Source organism: Saccopteryx bilineata, chromosome 5, assembly GCF_036850765.1.
Source record: "Saccopteryx bilineata isolate mSacBil1 chromosome 5, mSacBil1_pri_phased_curated, whole genome shotgun sequence".
Classification (NCBI taxonomy): Eukaryota; Metazoa; Chordata; class Mammalia; order Chiroptera; family Emballonuridae; genus Saccopteryx; species Saccopteryx bilineata.
Genome location: NC_089494.1, coordinates 74,833,345 through 74,850,908, shown reverse-complemented (window position 1 = coordinate 74,850,908; position 17,564 = coordinate 74,833,345). Strand labels below are relative to the sequence as shown.

The 17,564-nt window shown below is 39.5% G+C and overlaps 1 protein-coding gene across 1 annotated transcript in view; it reads right to left on the bottom strand.

Moving 5' to 3' along the window:
- Window positions 1–1,043: 1,043 nt before the first annotated feature.
- The window catches only part of KCNH7 (potassium voltage-gated channel subfamily H member 7), a 616,229-nt gene continuing 599,708 nt past the window's right edge, over window positions 1,044–17,564 (bottom strand). Inside the window, exons 14-15 of the mRNA XM_066279538.1 lie at window positions 7,063–7,255; window positions 1,044–2,698 (exon numbers count right to left, since the gene is read on the bottom strand). Of these exons, the coding sequence (XP_066135635.1) occupies window positions 2,429–2,698; window positions 7,063–7,255 (463 nt within the window). The 3' untranslated portion in view covers window positions 1,044–2,428. The remainder of the gene's footprint in view (window positions 2,699–7,062; window positions 7,256–17,564) is intronic.

The window sequence follows — 17,564 nt, the reverse complement described above, 5'->3', positions numbered from 1 at the left end:
TACGTGGAAAGCTAGATTTTATGCATGTCATACCAAATGCTGCAGCTGAAGTATTCACTAATCAGTCAGATCTAAATTCCTCACCTGCTAAATTCTCTCTGACTACAAATGAATAGTCACTGGTGAATTTATTCTGAATTTCCTTGGAGCTTAAGCTGGCAATCCCTACAAAATTTGTTGCAGCTGCAAAAATGTGCCTAAATACGAAAATAAAATCCCTAAATCATCCTTTCAAACAGAATTAGCCTTTTCTCTCACCCCTGCTAGGCACCCACAAATGTTTGTTGAATGAGGAAATTAAAGGATCAGTTAGTCCCTAAATTTCTATCTGCATGACACCAAATGGTTTGGGAAGCTGGTTAAAATGATCATACTTTTAGTGAATTGTATGGTCATTTTACCATCTGTACTTGATTACATATGTTTTGGTGTTTCAAAAATTAAGCAGGGATTAACATGCCCATCCCTACAGATTGCCTCCCACATAGATTAAGAATTTATGTGACCATTTAAAAAATATATATATATATATAAGGAGCAATTAGGTCACTTTAATCTTATTTTAAGTAGAGCAATAGTTTTTGTAAATTTAAATTGCTTGTATTTGACACTAATATATTAGTATAAAGGGTAAAGGTAAATCAATAGATTGTATTCCTGTTCTAGAGGATTAGAAATTAATCTAATTGTACAGGTGTAAAGTTTCTTTAAGAATACATAAGTGTAGCCTGACCAGGCGGTGTCGCAGTGGATAGAAACATCTGACTGGGATGCGGAGGACCCAGGTTCGAAACTCTGAGGTTGCCAGCTTGAGCACAGGCTCATCTGGTTTGAGCAAGGCTCACCAGCTTGAGCCCAATGTCATTGGCTTGAGCAAGGGGTCACTCAGTCTGCTGTAGCCCCCCTGGTCAAGGCACATATGAGAAAGCAATCAATGAACAACTAAGGTGCCACAACAAAGAATTGATGCTTCTCATCTCTCTCCCTTTCAGTCTATCCCTATCTGTCCTTCTCTGTTTCTGTGACAAAGGAAAAAAAAAAAGAATATATAAGTGTAAGAATTAGTAAAGAACTAAGGAAATGTCAACAACTTTCAAAGTTTTGTTCAGAAGAAATCAATATAATGGTTCAGCCCATAAGATGTTTAAAAATTATACTCACATAAATTGAAAATTAAACATTATAACTAGAACTTGACTAGTCACAAACTTAAATTAACTGACAATTTTTTCTGTACCTTGACTTTATGAGCGATGTAGGCCTCCTTTCCAAAAAGAAAATCTAGCAGTTGAAGATACTAAAATATACTGTATTTCATGTATATTCTGATATCCTAGAGTCTATATATATATATAATATATAGAGATATTTATTTAATATATAATATATTTTTATTTAACTTTGATTGACAAATGTGTATAAATAACCCAATAAAACTGAAATTTCATGGTTGGTGTGTGTATTTCCTTTTCTAGGCAAATAAAATGTACATTGTCCACAGCTGGGATTAGAGAGCCATAGAACAGCATATACTCAGTGAAAGCTACTTTTGTCACGCAAATCCAATAAAATTGCACATTTTTTGAAAAGTAAACTACGTGTGATCACTCTTTTGATCAAATGTAAGATTGCTTTAAAATATAAATCAAAAGAAAGCTGTGGAAACCAGTTTTTGTCGGTCACTCTTCAGTAGTTCACCTTCCCACCCCACAGGAAAAAAGAAAAATTAGAGAAATCTGTTTCAAGGAAATGTGCCAGTGGAAGTGTTTTAGGTAGTCTGTAAATATAATTAGTGACAGAATTTTAAATAGAAGGACCTTTTTGATCTCAATAATGGTTGCCTATATTTATGTATTTGGAGATGGCTGTGTCATACATTGTCAGAGATTTGTAACTCTAAAATTTCATTTTTTTCTTCAATGTGATAAAATGAATGTTAATTAACTATGAACATCCAGATACAGAAGGGTATCTGTTCTCAAAAGTGACTAAGTTCCCTTTTCCTCCTTGAACTTCCTTGAGTTGAGGATCATCTGAGTTGCATCCATGAACAACTTTATCCCTTGGTTTCTAACTGAAGGCATTTCCATTACAAAGTACTGATTTAGTAAAAGCAGTAAATAGGAGTCTCCATGCAAGAGAGATTGGAGTTTCCTAACATGCACGTGATTTAAAAAATAAAAATAAAAAATAAGGTGCCTTGAGATGCTGGCAGTTTTAACATTGGAACGAAAGAGTTCATATGTATATTTACATCCTAACTGCTCAATTTTACCTAACAAGCTTCAATTTAGGAAAATATACAGTACTTTTGCATATAATGGTACCTTTGAGCCCCTGAGTCAAGTAGAGAGGATTTAAATACAAAACAAGGAAAACAGCCATTAAAAGCACTTACATTATATGTGGAATAAATAGTACAAAATGATTATTTCCCCGGAAGACCAGGATCAGAAACATGCCTATGAAGCCCCAAGATTCCTACAGTGTTTGGGGATGATGACTCTGTCAAAGAAGTATGCCTAATTGGATGAAGGTAAGGTTTTCTTTGCCGTGAGTGAAGCTCTAAAGAGAGATCACTGTCTTGTTTTAAAAGTGAAGTCAAGTTGTCTTCCGAAGCTGTGTTCAGATGCACGCCACTTGAGAGCGATTCTTTGGATTTAAGTTTAGATTTTTCAAGGTCTAGAAATTCAGGACACTGATAGAAAGAAAAGAAAAGTTGTTTTGATTATTTATTTGGACAGATATCTCAAATTACACTTAAGAAATCTAACTGTGGTTTTTTTTCTTCATAAATCTGTATTTGATTAGTGATATTAACCAATCTTTCTGTTATAATAATATAATGTAATAGTAATTAAATATATAGAAATACAGAAAAATATAGAAATAAGTTAGGATATAATATTAAAAGCCACCCAGGCAAATGAATAAGGCTCCGCCCTCTGGGCGAGAGCTAACATAGTGTGTGGAAATGTGATAGGCCAGACCATGCCCTCTGTGCAGGGCCCAGTCAGTGTGTGTGTGAAATGATATGTACATAAAAAGAGCTGCCTGTGAGGAACTCCCTAAATGTGGCTTGATGTGATAATCCCGTAGATTAACACCTGTTATAAGGCATATACCAGAAAGGGTACTAAAACTGAGGGGCCCCAGCTGTAGTCAGTCATCCAGACTCCAACGTTGAACATAGACTGTCTCCACGCCGCTCTAAGGACAGCCTAGCCTGACCAGGCGGTGGAGCAGTGGATAGAGCGTCGGACTAGGATGCGGAAGGACCCAGGTTCGAGACCCCGGGGTTGCCAGCTTGAGTGCAGGCTCATCTGGCTTGAGCAAAAAGCTCACTAGCATGGACCCTAGGTCACTGGCTCAAGCAGGGGGTTGCTCAGTCTGCTGAAGGCCCACAGTCAAGGCACATATGAGAAAGCAATCAATGAACAACTACGGTGTCGCAACGAAAAACTGATGATTGATGCTTCTCATCTCTCTCCGTTCCTGTCTGTCTCTCCCTATCTATCCCTCTATCTAACTCTCTCTCTGTCCCTGTAAATAAATAAATAAATAAAGGACAGCCTAGAGGAGCATGCCGACAGAGCCCCCTTAAACTGCACCCAGGCACGCCATAGGACAGGCATGGCTAACATACGGCCCACAGGCCGGTATTGAGTTTATGCGGCCAACGATTAAATTTTTAATATTCTCTGCATGACTACATATAAAATTTTGTTTATTTAAATGAACCGTTTTTGTATTTAACATTTTTTAAATTTTAATATTTCATCTGGCCCATGAAAACAGTTTTCTTTCTAATCTGGCCTGGGGGCAAAAACTGTTGGGCACACCTGCCATAGGATCTGTGAGTAATAAACTGCCTGTGATTCTTGCAACTAACTTGTGTGTTGGTCGTGTCTTTCCTCCAGTGGCAATTGGTCTTGGTATAAATAGAATCCTCATAGCCGCCCCGAAAGTAGTCTCAAAGAGGCCACCAGCCCTGCTGTTAAGCAGGAGTGTCCCACTGCATGAGGAGGTCAGATCGGGGACAGGATGCCTGATCGACATAGAACTCAAGCTCTACTGGGACACTTTCCTTCCCAAAGATGAGTCAAGACATGGAGGTAAGGCATTAGATTAGGTAATCCTGAACAATCATTCTAACAATTTTAGTTTTACTCTGAAGTCAGATCAGATTTTTTTTTTTTTACATTATTTCACATTGAGTTTTTCAGATGCGTTTTAATTCAAAATTCGAGACAAAACCAGGATAGGAAATGTGGCTTATTTGTGAGGAGAGAAAGGAAAAAGGAAAGGGAAAAAATATTACACATCTCTCCTCAGAAAACATTATCTGCGGCCCTGGCCAGTTGGCTCAGTGGTAGAGCATCGGCCTGGCGTGCAGAGGTCCCGGGTTCGATTCCTGGCCAGGGCACACAGGAGAAGCGCCCATTTGCTTCTCCACCCCTCCCCCTCTCCTTCCTCTCTGTCTCTCTCTTCCCCTCCCGCAGCCAAGGCTCCATTGGAGCAAAGATGGCCCGGGCGCTGGGGATGGCTCCATGGCCTCTGCCCCAGGCGCTAGAGTGGCTCTGGTTGCAACAGAGAGATGCCCCAGAGGGGCAGAGCGTCGCCCCCTGGTAGGTGTGCCGGGGGGATCCCAGTCGGGCGCATGCGGGAGTCTGTCTGACTGTCTCTCCCCGTTTCCAGCTTCAGAAAAATACAAAACAAACAAACAAAAAAAAACTATTATCTGAATCCACTGAAAATGAAGAACAAGGTCCATGGGCTTGCATGTTTTCTAGCCAGGCAAAACTGGAGGTAAATCAATGCCTCCTTCTGGATTGTAGAAAGATTGCATCATTTTCTTTCTAAACATTTCCTCCTGTTATTACAACATGTTTCTAATGAAAATAAAATGGGGGTGGGTTACAAAAAGTAACCTCACAGGGTGATCTGATCATAAATTGTACCCTGTGGTAAATTGGGGCAGTAATGGTGTGTAGTCATGCCCCAGACTCATCATTTCTTCAGTAAAAGGTTTATCTTTGCCTTAAATAAGCCATGTCCATTGTTTCTATGCATCTAGGTTAATATACCTTCGAAATAAAACATGACCACCCTCAAGAGAGCACATAATTTTGTTAACTATCCTGAAATCCAATCCCCACCTTACTTTCTTCCACCTCCATGTTCCTTACCATTCCTCCACAATTTCAAATGCATAAATGAAGCTGCAAAACTGCTATTCTCTGGAGCATTTGAAATCTTGCTCCCTGGTATATACTGTCAGTTTGGCTCAAATAAAGTTGTCTAAAAATTCTCTATGGGTTTGGACATTTCTCATGTCAACACTTCGTTTCTCAGAATATTTTGCACTAAATTCCAAAACATTTTTAAAAAGTTTTGTGTGATTACTCTATAAATCCTTACTTAAATCATTTGCTCCTAGGTACATTTTGGCCATAATGTTTAAGTAATTAATTAAGAATGATTTCTGGTCCTGCCTGGTTGGCTCAGTGGTAAAGCTTCAGCCCCAGAGTGTGGATGTTCCGGATTTAATTCCTGGTCAGGTCACACAGGAGAAGTGACTGTCTGCTTCTTCATGCCTCTCCCCACCTCTCTCTCTTTCCCTCCCGCAGATATGGCTCAATTAACTCCAGCAAGTTGGCCTCTGTGCTGAGAATGGCTCTATGGCTTTCACCTCAGGTGCTAAAAATGGCTCCCCTTGCAATGGAGCAGTGGCCCCAGATGGGCAGAGCATCGCCCTCTAGTGGGCTTGTCAGGTAGATCCAGGTCTGAGCACATGCAGGAATCTGTCTCTCTGACTCCCTTCCTCTTACTAAAATAAAAAAAAAAAAAAAGGAAAGAAAGAAAGAGAGAAAGAAAGAAAAAAGAATGATTTCCAAAATAGAATTCCCAGGGAATTAGACTTCTATTAACATAATTCAAAAGGGTCCATTGGAGGGCATCAGAGGCAAGATAAAAGACATTTTATTATTCCTCTTCTTACCATCCTCCAGGTTAAAAAAAGAAAAAAGTTTAGAGATCTTTGGTGATGGGGGGGGGGGCACACAGATATCTAAGATCACCAATCTGACTGCCCTTGAACCCCAGGTGTTCTGTGACCAGCTGCTATTTTCCTTCCCTTTCTTCCTGAGAGCCTGCCCAAGAGGGCATCTGGTCACTAAAATTACAGACTTTTCTCTGAAGAGCTTTGTGGGCCCAGGGCTACTCTTTAGCTTTCAAAGCTCTGTCATATGTAAATTTAAGTAGACTGATTTTTTTTTTTTTTTTTACAGAGACAGAGAGAGAGAGTCAGAGAGAGGGATAGACAGGGACAGACAGACAGGAACAAAGAGATGAGAAGCATCAATCATTAGTTTTTCATTGCGCATTGCGACACCTTAGTTGTTCACTGATTGCTTTCTCATATGTGCCTTGACTGCGGGCCTTCAGCAGACCGAGTAACCCCTTGCTCGAGCCAGTGACCTTGGGCTCAAGCTGGTGAGATTTTGCTCAAATCAGATGAGCCTGCGCTCAAGCTGGCGACCTCGGGGTCTCGAACCTGGGTGTTCTGCATCCCAGTCCGTTGCTCTATCCACTGCACCACCTCCTGGTCAGGCAGTAGACTTGATTCTTTTTTTTTTTTCTTAAATTTATTGACTTTAGCCAGAGGAAGGGAGAGAGAGAGAAGCAGACACAGAGAGACAGGAACACTGGTCTGTTCCTGTATGTGCCCTGACCGGGGATCAAACCGGCAACCTTCATGCTTCAGGTCAATGCTCTAACCAATCAAGCTATCCAGCCAGGGCATGATTCTTGAAAAAAGCTTATTTTTTTTAAGTAGTGCTTTCAGAGCATTATTCTAGGTTCATTGTTCTCAAACTTTAAATGAGCATGAGAATCAGGAAGGAGCTTGTGTCAAATGCAAATGACAGGGCCCATTCCCAGAAATTCTAACTGAGTAGACCTAGAATCTGCCTTTTCCACAGCACCCCGGCGATTCTGACTCCGGTGGTCCCTAGTGCACACTTTGAGAGACACTCTCAGTTGTACACTATCTATACTCACTTGTGAGGAAGGACTGAAACTTCGATCTGTCTTGATGGATGCTCCTGGATGGCTGCTTCTCAGCAGGTGGATGACGGGTCTCTGGTACTCCGCTCCTGCAGTGACCAGACTGTAGGCTGGGGGGACCACGGTAGTTTGTTTCTGCAGCAATTGTAAGATGGTCTGGATGTCAGCAGTCATTTGGGATTCAAGTCTACAGGACGAAAGAGGTGGAGGAAGATAGTCCTGAAATAGTTCATCATTGCAAGGAATGTGAGAAAATTTCAGCACCACTATTGTGTATCGGTTTAATATGATTTTAAATCTCCTTGTTTATCATTTAAGTTGTTTTAATTCACCTATTTATGACAAAGACAAAACGTTGTAGAAGTGAGGTTTTTTGATATAAGAATGAAGTAAATTGTGCCAGGAAGGCATCATATCTCTATTGTCACTAAGACCATGTGGAGAAGCAAGGATGGCAAGGAGATCTTTAAACTATAAATACTGAGTGTTTGTGAGGACAATCCCAGGGTTGGTCTGCTCAAAGTGACACCTTGCTGACCTAGATAGTTCTTGAAGATCTTGAGACATTCACCCCTGCCGTGGCCAAGGTGACTCTGGTCAACAGTGGAGCTAAACAATGCAGCAGTCTCAGGAAGAGAAGGGCACTCCTTGTAGGCAGTGGCACAAAGCCACACAATGGCCCCTGGCGCGATCACTCTGGGAGCAGCCTGGAATGGCCACCAACACTAGTGCCCTTGTTCCCTTGCTATGTGCTCGCACAACAGGGGCCTTTTGTTTTCATGCTGGAGCTGGATGTCAGCTCTCGGTTGGCCAAGTGCCTCTCCCAAGTGCTTACTCATGTAAAAGGCACCTCATATAAATTTGGACTTCATTTCTGTCACGCCTCCTTCCTCCACCTGGAACAATAGTGTAATTAATTTATCACTGCTTTGGAGTATGTTATTTCTTTATTTGGCTTATTAAGAGATATTATCCTGTATGCTTTTGCCTGTGAAATTATAATTCCCAAAGCAAACTTCTGTTAAATAAACTACTGGCAAAGACAAAAACCTATCTCTAAGCATAATTTTGCTGCCCAAACTAAACAGCTACCAACAAACAGAATTATGGCCCTGCTTTAAACAAGAAGAACAGGAGAGGGAGCACGGAGGTTCTCTCTGGGCTGATGCTAACTTTCTGTGTCTCACTAACGGTTCTGATGAAGACCATTGATTTCCTGCTCATTTAATAAGATCTTAACAGAAAAAACAGCTGAAGAGAATAGACAACAGTTTTACAAAGTACACTGTATTCCATTATTTACAATTAAGCTTTATTGATTTCAAACTGTAAAACACACAGAGAATCTATTTTTTTAATCAATAATTGTCTTTTCTTTTAATCAGGTTTGATCGGTTTCTTGCGAACATTTACTCTACAAAAAAAGAGATTTTGGTTTGCTCATTTTTTTTTCAGTTACGACAATTGGATAATTTATTATGTATTTCACATGTATATTACCTTTATTTTACTTTGCCTATCTCCTGCTCAACTCAATTGTACAATGTATTACTTATTATAGTCTTTCTGTAATGTTAAGTACAGTTAAATGTTAAATTCCTTTCCCATCTACAGTTCAGGGCCTTTGGTATTTAAGAAACAAACCAACGTTAAAGTTCATTTGCTTCTATGATCCATCTGGCTTGCAAAATACCAGTCTGATAATTTTTTCCCAAAGTTCACAAGTAGCCAACTGGCTTGTTAATTTTATTCTCCTTTTAAATTAAAATTCAAAGGAAAGTAGCAAAATACAATAGGTCTGATTCTCTCCTTTTCCATATGTTAACAGCATTAAAAAACAGAGAATTTTGTGGGCATAAGAACAAGAAATTTGGACCATATGCCTTTTTAGACAACTCTTCTTTTAACTCTTTACTAACTGCACCTAGTTCTTGCTATAATGGGATTAGTGCCTGTATAAAATTATTCATTCTCTGAATGAATAATGCAAAGAAAAGCTAAATCTTATAAAAAATGTTAAAATCATAAAATTAATTTTGCTCAATTATATACACGCTATATTTATGGAAGAGAATTTTTGATTTAAAAGAGAACAGAATAAACCTGGAAAACATGAGAGAAGAAAATTTCTTATCTATTTAACCTGTAATATAAATTGTTACTACAACTCTTCCTTCTGAGAAACATTATTCTTACAGGGTTTCTATATTTGGTATATATAGATATAGAGCTTATTGTCTTCTAAACCAATAACTAGCAATAAATTATACATATTTTTGCCTTAGAAGTGCCAAAAGCACATACTGAAAAAAATTAAGTTATCAAATAGTTTCTTTATATACTTATTATTCATAGGATTGATCTAATTTTTATGGTGTCAACTAAATTGAGCAGACTATTTTATTGTACATCATTTTACAATATAATCAGCAACCAAAAATCTTCCCTTATTTGATCTATTCCTAATTAATTTCTCCACACCCTGGCTGGTTTGCTCAGTGGTAGATTGTTGGCCCAGCATGTGAATGTCCTGGCTCAACTTCTGGCTAGGGCACATAGGAGAAGCAACCATCTGCTTCTCTACCCACTTCCTTCTCTTCCACAAACTGAAGCCTCCTTATCCCCCCCACCCTGCAGCCATGACTCAATTGAATAGAGTGAGTTGACCCCAGGTGCTGAGGATGGCTCTGTGGCCTCCACCTCAGGTGCTAAAAATAGCTTGGTTGCCAAGCAATGGAGCAATGTCCTAGATGGGCAGAACATCACCCCATTAGGGCTTGTTGGTTGGGTCCTGGTTGGGGCGGGCACATATGGGAGTCTGTTTCTCATTACAAATAAAAATAAAATTATTTTTTCTTCTCTGAGCTCCCAAAGAAAATTTTACATTCAGTCATCATTGTAAATATTTCTACAAATTTTTTATCACTAACAGCATTTATTTTTTTATTTTTTATTTTTTTTTACAGGGACAGAGATAGAGTCAGAGAGAGGAATAGATAGGGACAGACAGACAGGAACAAAGAGAGATGAGAAGCATCAATTATCAGTTCTTCGTTGCGACACCTTGGTTGTTCATTGATTGCTTTCTCATATGTGCCTTGACTGCAGGCCTTCAGCAGACCGAGTAACCCCTTCCTCGAACCAGCGACCTTGGGTCCAAGCTGGTGAACTTTTGCTCAAGTCAGATGAGCCCACGCTCAAGCTGGAGACCTCAGGGTCTCAAACCTGGGTCCTCCACATCCCAGTTCGACACTCTATCTACTGCGTCACTGCCTGGTCAGGCACTAACAGCATTTAATGTTTAGCGAGTGGCTTACATATGTTTACTATATTAAATTTAAATGAATTTGGGGATGGAGAGTGCAATTAAACTTCTTTAGCAAGGCAGAGTCAAGCCCCAGTAGACAGTAGAAAATTATGGTAATGATTCTGAGTCCTATGAAATCTTTGTCAAATAGCAGTGGTCTCTGAGCAACAATATTTCTATATTATGGATTCTATCTATTAAAATTGAGTCTTTGGGGGAAAAAATCTATTGGAAAGCAGAGTTTTACTAACTGAAACATGCTGCCATGAGTGAGACTCACTTCACCTTTAAATGTGCTTATCACATAAGTTTTATTTACCCAGACTTCCTTCAAGATCCTTACCTCGTTGCGTCCAACAATTCTGAGCTATGATATCATGAACTTTACTCATTTACAATCAGTTTCCTACCTTGAAAGGCCCAGACTCTAGACCAGGGATAGTCAATCTTTTTATACCTATCGCCCACTTTTTATAATTCCTTTTATAATTTTATTTACAGAGACAGAGAGTCAGAGATAGAGATAGATAGGGACAGACAGACAGGAACAGAGAGATGAGAGGCATCAATCATTAGTTTTTTGTTGCGACACCTTAGTTGTTCATTGATTGCTTTCTCATATGTGCCTTGACTGTGGGGCTACAGCAGACCGAGTATCCCTTGGCTTGAGCATGCAACCTTGGGTCCAAGCTGGTGAGCTTTGCTCAAACCAGATGAGCCTGCACTCAAGCTGGTGACCTCAAGGTCTTGAGCCTGAGTACTCCTCATCCCAGTCCAATGCTCTATCCCAGGGGTCCCCAAACTACGGCCAGTGGGCCGTGTGTGGCCCCCTGACGTTATTAATTCGCCTCCGCCGCACTTCCGGAAGGGGAACCTTTTTCATTGGTGGTCATTTTGGATGCATCCTGTGCTCCTGGAGTACTGTATGTGGTGGCGCTGCAAAGCACGGCATCGCTCATGTACAGTACAGTACTACTTCCGGTGATGCAGGATGCACGCATCATGGCTCTGGAAGTGCTTGTTACCACTAGCAGTGACAAATATGGAACCGGACATTGACCATCTCATTAGCCAAAAGCAGGCCCACAGTTCCCATTGAAATACTGGTCAGTTTGTTGATTTAAATTTACTTGTTCTTTATTTTAAATATTGTATTTGTTCCTGTTTTGTATTTTACTTTAAAATAAGATATGTACAGTATGCATAGGAATTTGTTCATAGTTTTTTTTATAGTCTGGCCCTCCAACGGTCTGAGGGACAGTGAACTGGCCCCCTGTGTAAAAAGTTTGGGGACCCTTGCTCTATCCACTGTGCCACCACCTGGTCAGGGCTGCCGCCCACTTTTGTATCTCTGTTAGTAGTAAAATTTTCTAACCGCCCACCGGTTCCACAGTAATGGTGAGTTATAAAGTAGGGATGTAACTTTACTTTATAAAATTTATAAAGCAGAGTTACAGCAAGTTAAAGCATATAATAATAATTACTTACCGAGTACTTTAAGTTGGATTTTGGCTGTTTGGCAGAATAAATATTTATAAAACAACTTACTATAGTTAAACCTATCTTTTTATTTATACTTTGGTTGCTCTGCTACCGCCCACCATGAAAGCTGGAATGCCCACTAGTGGGCGGTAGGGACCAGGTTGACTATCACTGTTCTAGACTTCTATAAGTATCCTACTTTTACTTCCCCTTCTGTGATATCACTTAGGATCTGTCAAGTTGGTAGTCTCCCTTCATGCAGTGATTTTGTATGCTTAGTTTTGTTTTATTATCTCTTTTCTGATATTTTGGGTTCTTCAATGCAATGATTAAACGTTGATGCCACGCCCCCTTCACATGTCAAAGCTCTAACCCCCAGTATGATGGTATTTAGGTGTGGGGCCTTTGGGAGCTGATCATATAATAAGAGTAGAGCCCTCATGAAAGAGATTCATGCCTATAGAAGAGATCTCTGAGAGATTCCTTCTTTTTTCTGCCTTGTGAGAACACAGTGAGAAGACAGCCATTTATGAACCAGGATATTAGCTCTCATAAAAGAACTAATTCTTCCTGCACCTTGATCTTGGACTTTGCAGCCTCCTGAACTGTGGGAAATATTTGTTGTTTATAAGCTGCTGTTCTATAGTATTTTTGTTACAGCAGCTTGAACCGACTAAAACATTCAACAAAAGGGAGCTTTCGTGCAGAATTTCTTTACTATGCATAGATTCTATTTTCATGTTTTATGATTAGGATCTACCCACTTCGTTGGAAAGGACTCTTCTACTGAGACTAAATAATCTGCTTCACTCAGGAAGAATAACAGAGAATTTTTAAAGTCCAGTTTGGCCTTTATTTCATTTTATTTTATTTTTTAAATGTTGATTTTATTGACTTTAGAGAGAAAAAGGGGGAGAGAGAGAGAACAGGAACATTGATATGTTCCTGTGTATGCCCTGACCAGGGATCGAACTAGCAATCTCTGCGCTTTAGGACGATGCTTCAACCAACTAAGCTATTCAGCAAGGGCCAGTTTGGCCTTTAAAACAGAAAAGAATAATCCAGTTTTAAAACTTTTTGGTCAGTGAAGGGTATCAGATTATACCATCCCAAAATAAGCCACATCAGCATGTTGATTGTTTTGAGCTGTAGACACTTGAAAAATAACAAATTCAAGAAAAGGCTTTCTCTGAACTCCCATGATCAGCCCAAAGGCAGATCCCCCCAAAACAAACTCAGTTGTTATAAATCAGCTGCATGGGAGCTTTATTAACAAGGGAAGATTGACTATAGTCACAAAAAGAGGAGACTAGAAGTTCCATTCCCAGACAAACTTTGTTACAAAGTTTGTGACAAAGGGCCCATTTATTTTTCTAAGGGCCCATTTATTTTTCCTAAAAAACTCTTACTCCTCTAAGAGGCCTACATCACCCTTCTCCTATTAAGATGGTATATTCCTGAATAAGCCACCCCGAAAGTTACTCACTTTCCCCTGAGTAACATAAGGTTCACATCTCGAAAAAACTTATACTTGTTTCTGTCTTGGTAATTTTTCTTTTGTTACCGGGGTCTCAGCCAAGAATTCAGAAAGGCAAAGGGAAAATTATTTCTCTTTTTCTACATCAGCAAAGCTATACTTCTGAGTAAAATGAATGTTTTCATTAACTTATTCAAAGACTCACAACATAGCAGGCACTGTGTTAGGTAAGAGGGTGAAGGGAGGACATGATGATGAATAAATATGGGCTCCGATCTTGGGGGCTGACTGGAGCTGACCACCTGGAGTGGAAAAATGAAAGAAGGGCATAAAAAACCCATAACACTAGGTGAACACTAGTTCTCAGTGCCTTAGTGAAGTCATACAGATAAATTGCTCTGGCTGTTCTGCAAGGGATGGAATCATTACTAAAAGCTTTTACATTCTCTAGGGCCTCCCTACAAAAAGTGTGGTCAAAGCTGGGAATTTGTCAAAATGTGGGATCTCTGCTGACTCCAGACCTCCTGAATCAGAATTGGCATTTTAACAAGATCCCAGGTGCTTTAAATGAACATTCAAGTTTGAGAAGCACAGCTTTAGGATCAAGTGTCAATGATTTCCCTAAAGATGAATATCTGTAGGCATAATAGATACATATATACGAACATTTCTTATGTGAGCCTTTACCTCAAAAACAGCTTAATTGGCCATTAAAGCAGAAAAGCAGCAGCAGCAGGGACAATTCAGGAAGGAACATTTGTGTTTGTTTCCATTTCATTGTGTACTTAATGTGTGTACTTGGATTAGACATATGGGGGTAGAAATTCACAGATCTACATGTAAACAGAATGTTCTACATTGTGTCCCAGGGTTCTCTCTCACCCCACAAAGTTGAAGAGTAAATTGGGTTGCCCTCTTCAAAGTTGTTTTTGCCTTTCTAGAGGAAAGTGGAGGAAAGAGGTTGTTGGAGATGGCAGTACAGTAAAAAGGTAACATTTTGGATTTTTAGATTTCAGATTTCAAAGGGTGCTAAGCAGAGTTAGGCAATAAAGTATTTGTGAAAATACCAGACATAGAAAGAAATTAGTCAGAGGGAAAAAAACATGTCTAAGAACACACAGATGCTGGGAACATGCCCAAATAGGTTGAATTATACTTTGGCTGTTGTAAAGCCAGGGAATGCCACCATCATGACCATTCACATGTAGGTTCACATTAGATTCAGGCAGATGGTAAAGAAACAGTAGAGTCAGAAAATGGTGGGCCATTCCTTTATTAAAGTCTCGCACTGGCCGATGAGCAAACACACAGGGAAACTACTTCCCTCTTCATTCAGAGCTCACAAATCCCTGACACATTATCTGGTTCCACAACCAGGAGAATCTTCTCCGGTTCCTCCTAGAACCAAAGGCTCCCAAAACCTCAGTAGGGCTCCCAAAGCCACTCACCTCTGGTTCCCCATCTGCATACTTTCTCTTTCCCTGCCAACATGGTTTTCTCCTTCTCTTCTTTCTCCTCTTTTCAAAAACTTTCTGGTGGGAAAACCTCTCCTCCAACAAACATTAGCAAAGCAATGGCTCTTCCCAAGCAGGAAGGTAATTTGCAATTTCACAGACCCACATATATCCGGCGCTGCCCAGCCCCCAATGCAAACTATAAGTGAGCAAACATAAAAATCTTATTTTACAAACTTGTTTGACCAACAGTTGTGAAAAAGTTTTAAATAATAATAATATTAATAATAATAATAACAACACTAGCATAATAAAACAACCACAAATATTATTACTAATGGGCAGTTGCAAATCAAATGGGTCCTAGATGTATGTGTATATGTGCCCTTAAAATTTTATACTTTCAGCCTGGGATATTTTGAAAACAAATGTCTTCAGTAATCTTTGACTTATGGTAACTAGTGACTGGCACACATGAAAAGGCAACAAGGGTAAACTTAAACACCAATTTTAGTTATGAAGAAGGGTCCAAATCAGGAAATCCAGAAATATAGGTAGAGTAGGAGAATAAACTAGGCAATAGTAGAAGTGAAATTCATTGTTAATCAAGATTTACCTAACTGCAAGTACACCTTTCATTCTGTATAATATAGAGTTTCCACATATATTGACTTAATCTTTCAATGGCATTGCAGATAGTTACGTGTCAAAGAAAGATACTAGAACTGGAGAAATTTAAATTTGACCCAGTCATCCTGTACGTAGTGAAGTAGCAGAGTTATGACTCTAATCTAAGCTAACCAATTACAAGTACTGTGCTAAAGAACTCACTGCTTTCCCTGTCATTAATTCATCCATTCTCTCACTTTTTTATGTAGTAAATAAATATTTATGTCTTGGCAGTAAAGAAATAGGCAATTATTTTCTCTAAGTCACAAGAAGTGAAGAAGTTTAAGTTCAGCCCACACATACCAATTCTTTTTTTTTTACAGAGACAGAGAGTCAGAGAGAGGGATAGATAGGGACAGACAGACAGGAACAGAGAGAGATGAGAAGCATCAAGCATTAGTTGTTTTTTTTTTGCGACACCTTAGTTGTTCACTGATTGCTTTCTCATATATGCCTTGGCCGTGGGCCTTTAGCAGACTGAGTAACCCTTGCTCAAGCCAGGGACCTTGGGTCACAGTGAGCTTTGCTCAAACCAGATGAGCCCGCACTCAAGCTGGTGACCTCAGGGTCTCATATCTGGGTCTTCCGCATCCCAGTCCGATGCTCTATCCACTGCACCACCGCCTGGTCAGGCCACATACCAATTCTTATGTGTTATACAATATATAGTTTCACATGTGTTATGTATAACATATCAAAGTGGTTTGGCATATATAGCAGAGAGAAAAAAACAAATTATTAAGTAACTAAATATGCTCCTCCAGCCAATAATAATTATGACAAGTTCTTTTTTTTCTGACGGTGGGGGAGAGAGAGAGAAAGAGAGAGAGAGAGAAAGAGAAAGAGAAAGAGAAGGGAAGGCAGGGATAGACAGGAAGAAGAAGAGATGAGAAGCATCAACTCAAATATATATAGTTGTGACACCTTAGTCATTCATTAATTGTTCTCTCACATGTGCTTGACCAGGGGGCTGCAACCAAAACAGTAAGCCCTTGCTCAAGCCAGCGACCATGGGGTTATGTCTATAGTCCCACGCTCAAACTGTCACCTCGCACTCAAGCTGGTGAGCCTGCACTCAAGCTGGTGAGCCTGCACTCAAGCTGGTGAGACCACGCTCAAACCAGATGAGCCCGTGCTCAAGCTGACGACCTCGGGTTTCGAACCTGGGTCCTCAGCATTCCAGAGTGATACTCTTCACACTGTGCCCCTGCCTGGTCAGGCTATCAAGACAAGTTCTTATACTTTAATTAGGAATTATTGACTCTAAATAAAGATAATCTGTCTTAATTTTCTCAGGTATGTTTCAATTTACGAAACTTGAATTCTATACTTAAAAATGAGATATGGATGTCCACACCAGGCAATTTTAAATTTAATTAAATTTTATGGTAATGTATATGTATGTGCATACACATTTAATGTGCTTACTGTATTGTTTGAAATTGTTCAATTATGGCATACATTTTTTTAAAAAGCAATAAATACAAAAACATAATGAATAAGTCACATAAGAAATATTAAGCAGAATGTAAGTAAACAAGTAACATATAGGCAAAACACAGAGGATGTGTTAAGTAGAGATAATATATAAACAAGTAGCATGGGCAGAATTCATAGATTAAATACAGACAATATGCAAACAACCTATAAGACACATCAAAAAATAGAATAGAAATACGATGTTAACAAACCAGAGTGTAGCTGATATATATATATAGAAAGAGATGGAAAAAAACCAAATTATTTTCATGTCACCTCTGGGCAGACACTTTTATCCCCAAATTTGATCACCCATTAGTGATAGTCTGGGTTCATTCTGACTTCACATAGGCTTTACCTACAAAAGGCCAACCAATACACTGTTGTTCCGCAGGTAATTACGTGTAAGACACTTTGCCTTACATCTCTGATAGAGCAAGTGTGTGCCATTGACACAGGAGGATTTTTTTAAAAATTTTTTTTATCTTAGACTCCTTTGTATAAACCTCAACTCTGGTCCTCCTAACCACACCATCAGCAGAGAAGGTTAATCAGGATTCAGGCAGTATGGTGCCTTTACCATGCTTGCACTTCATAGAAATATGCTAGTTACCGCACGTGGTTCTCC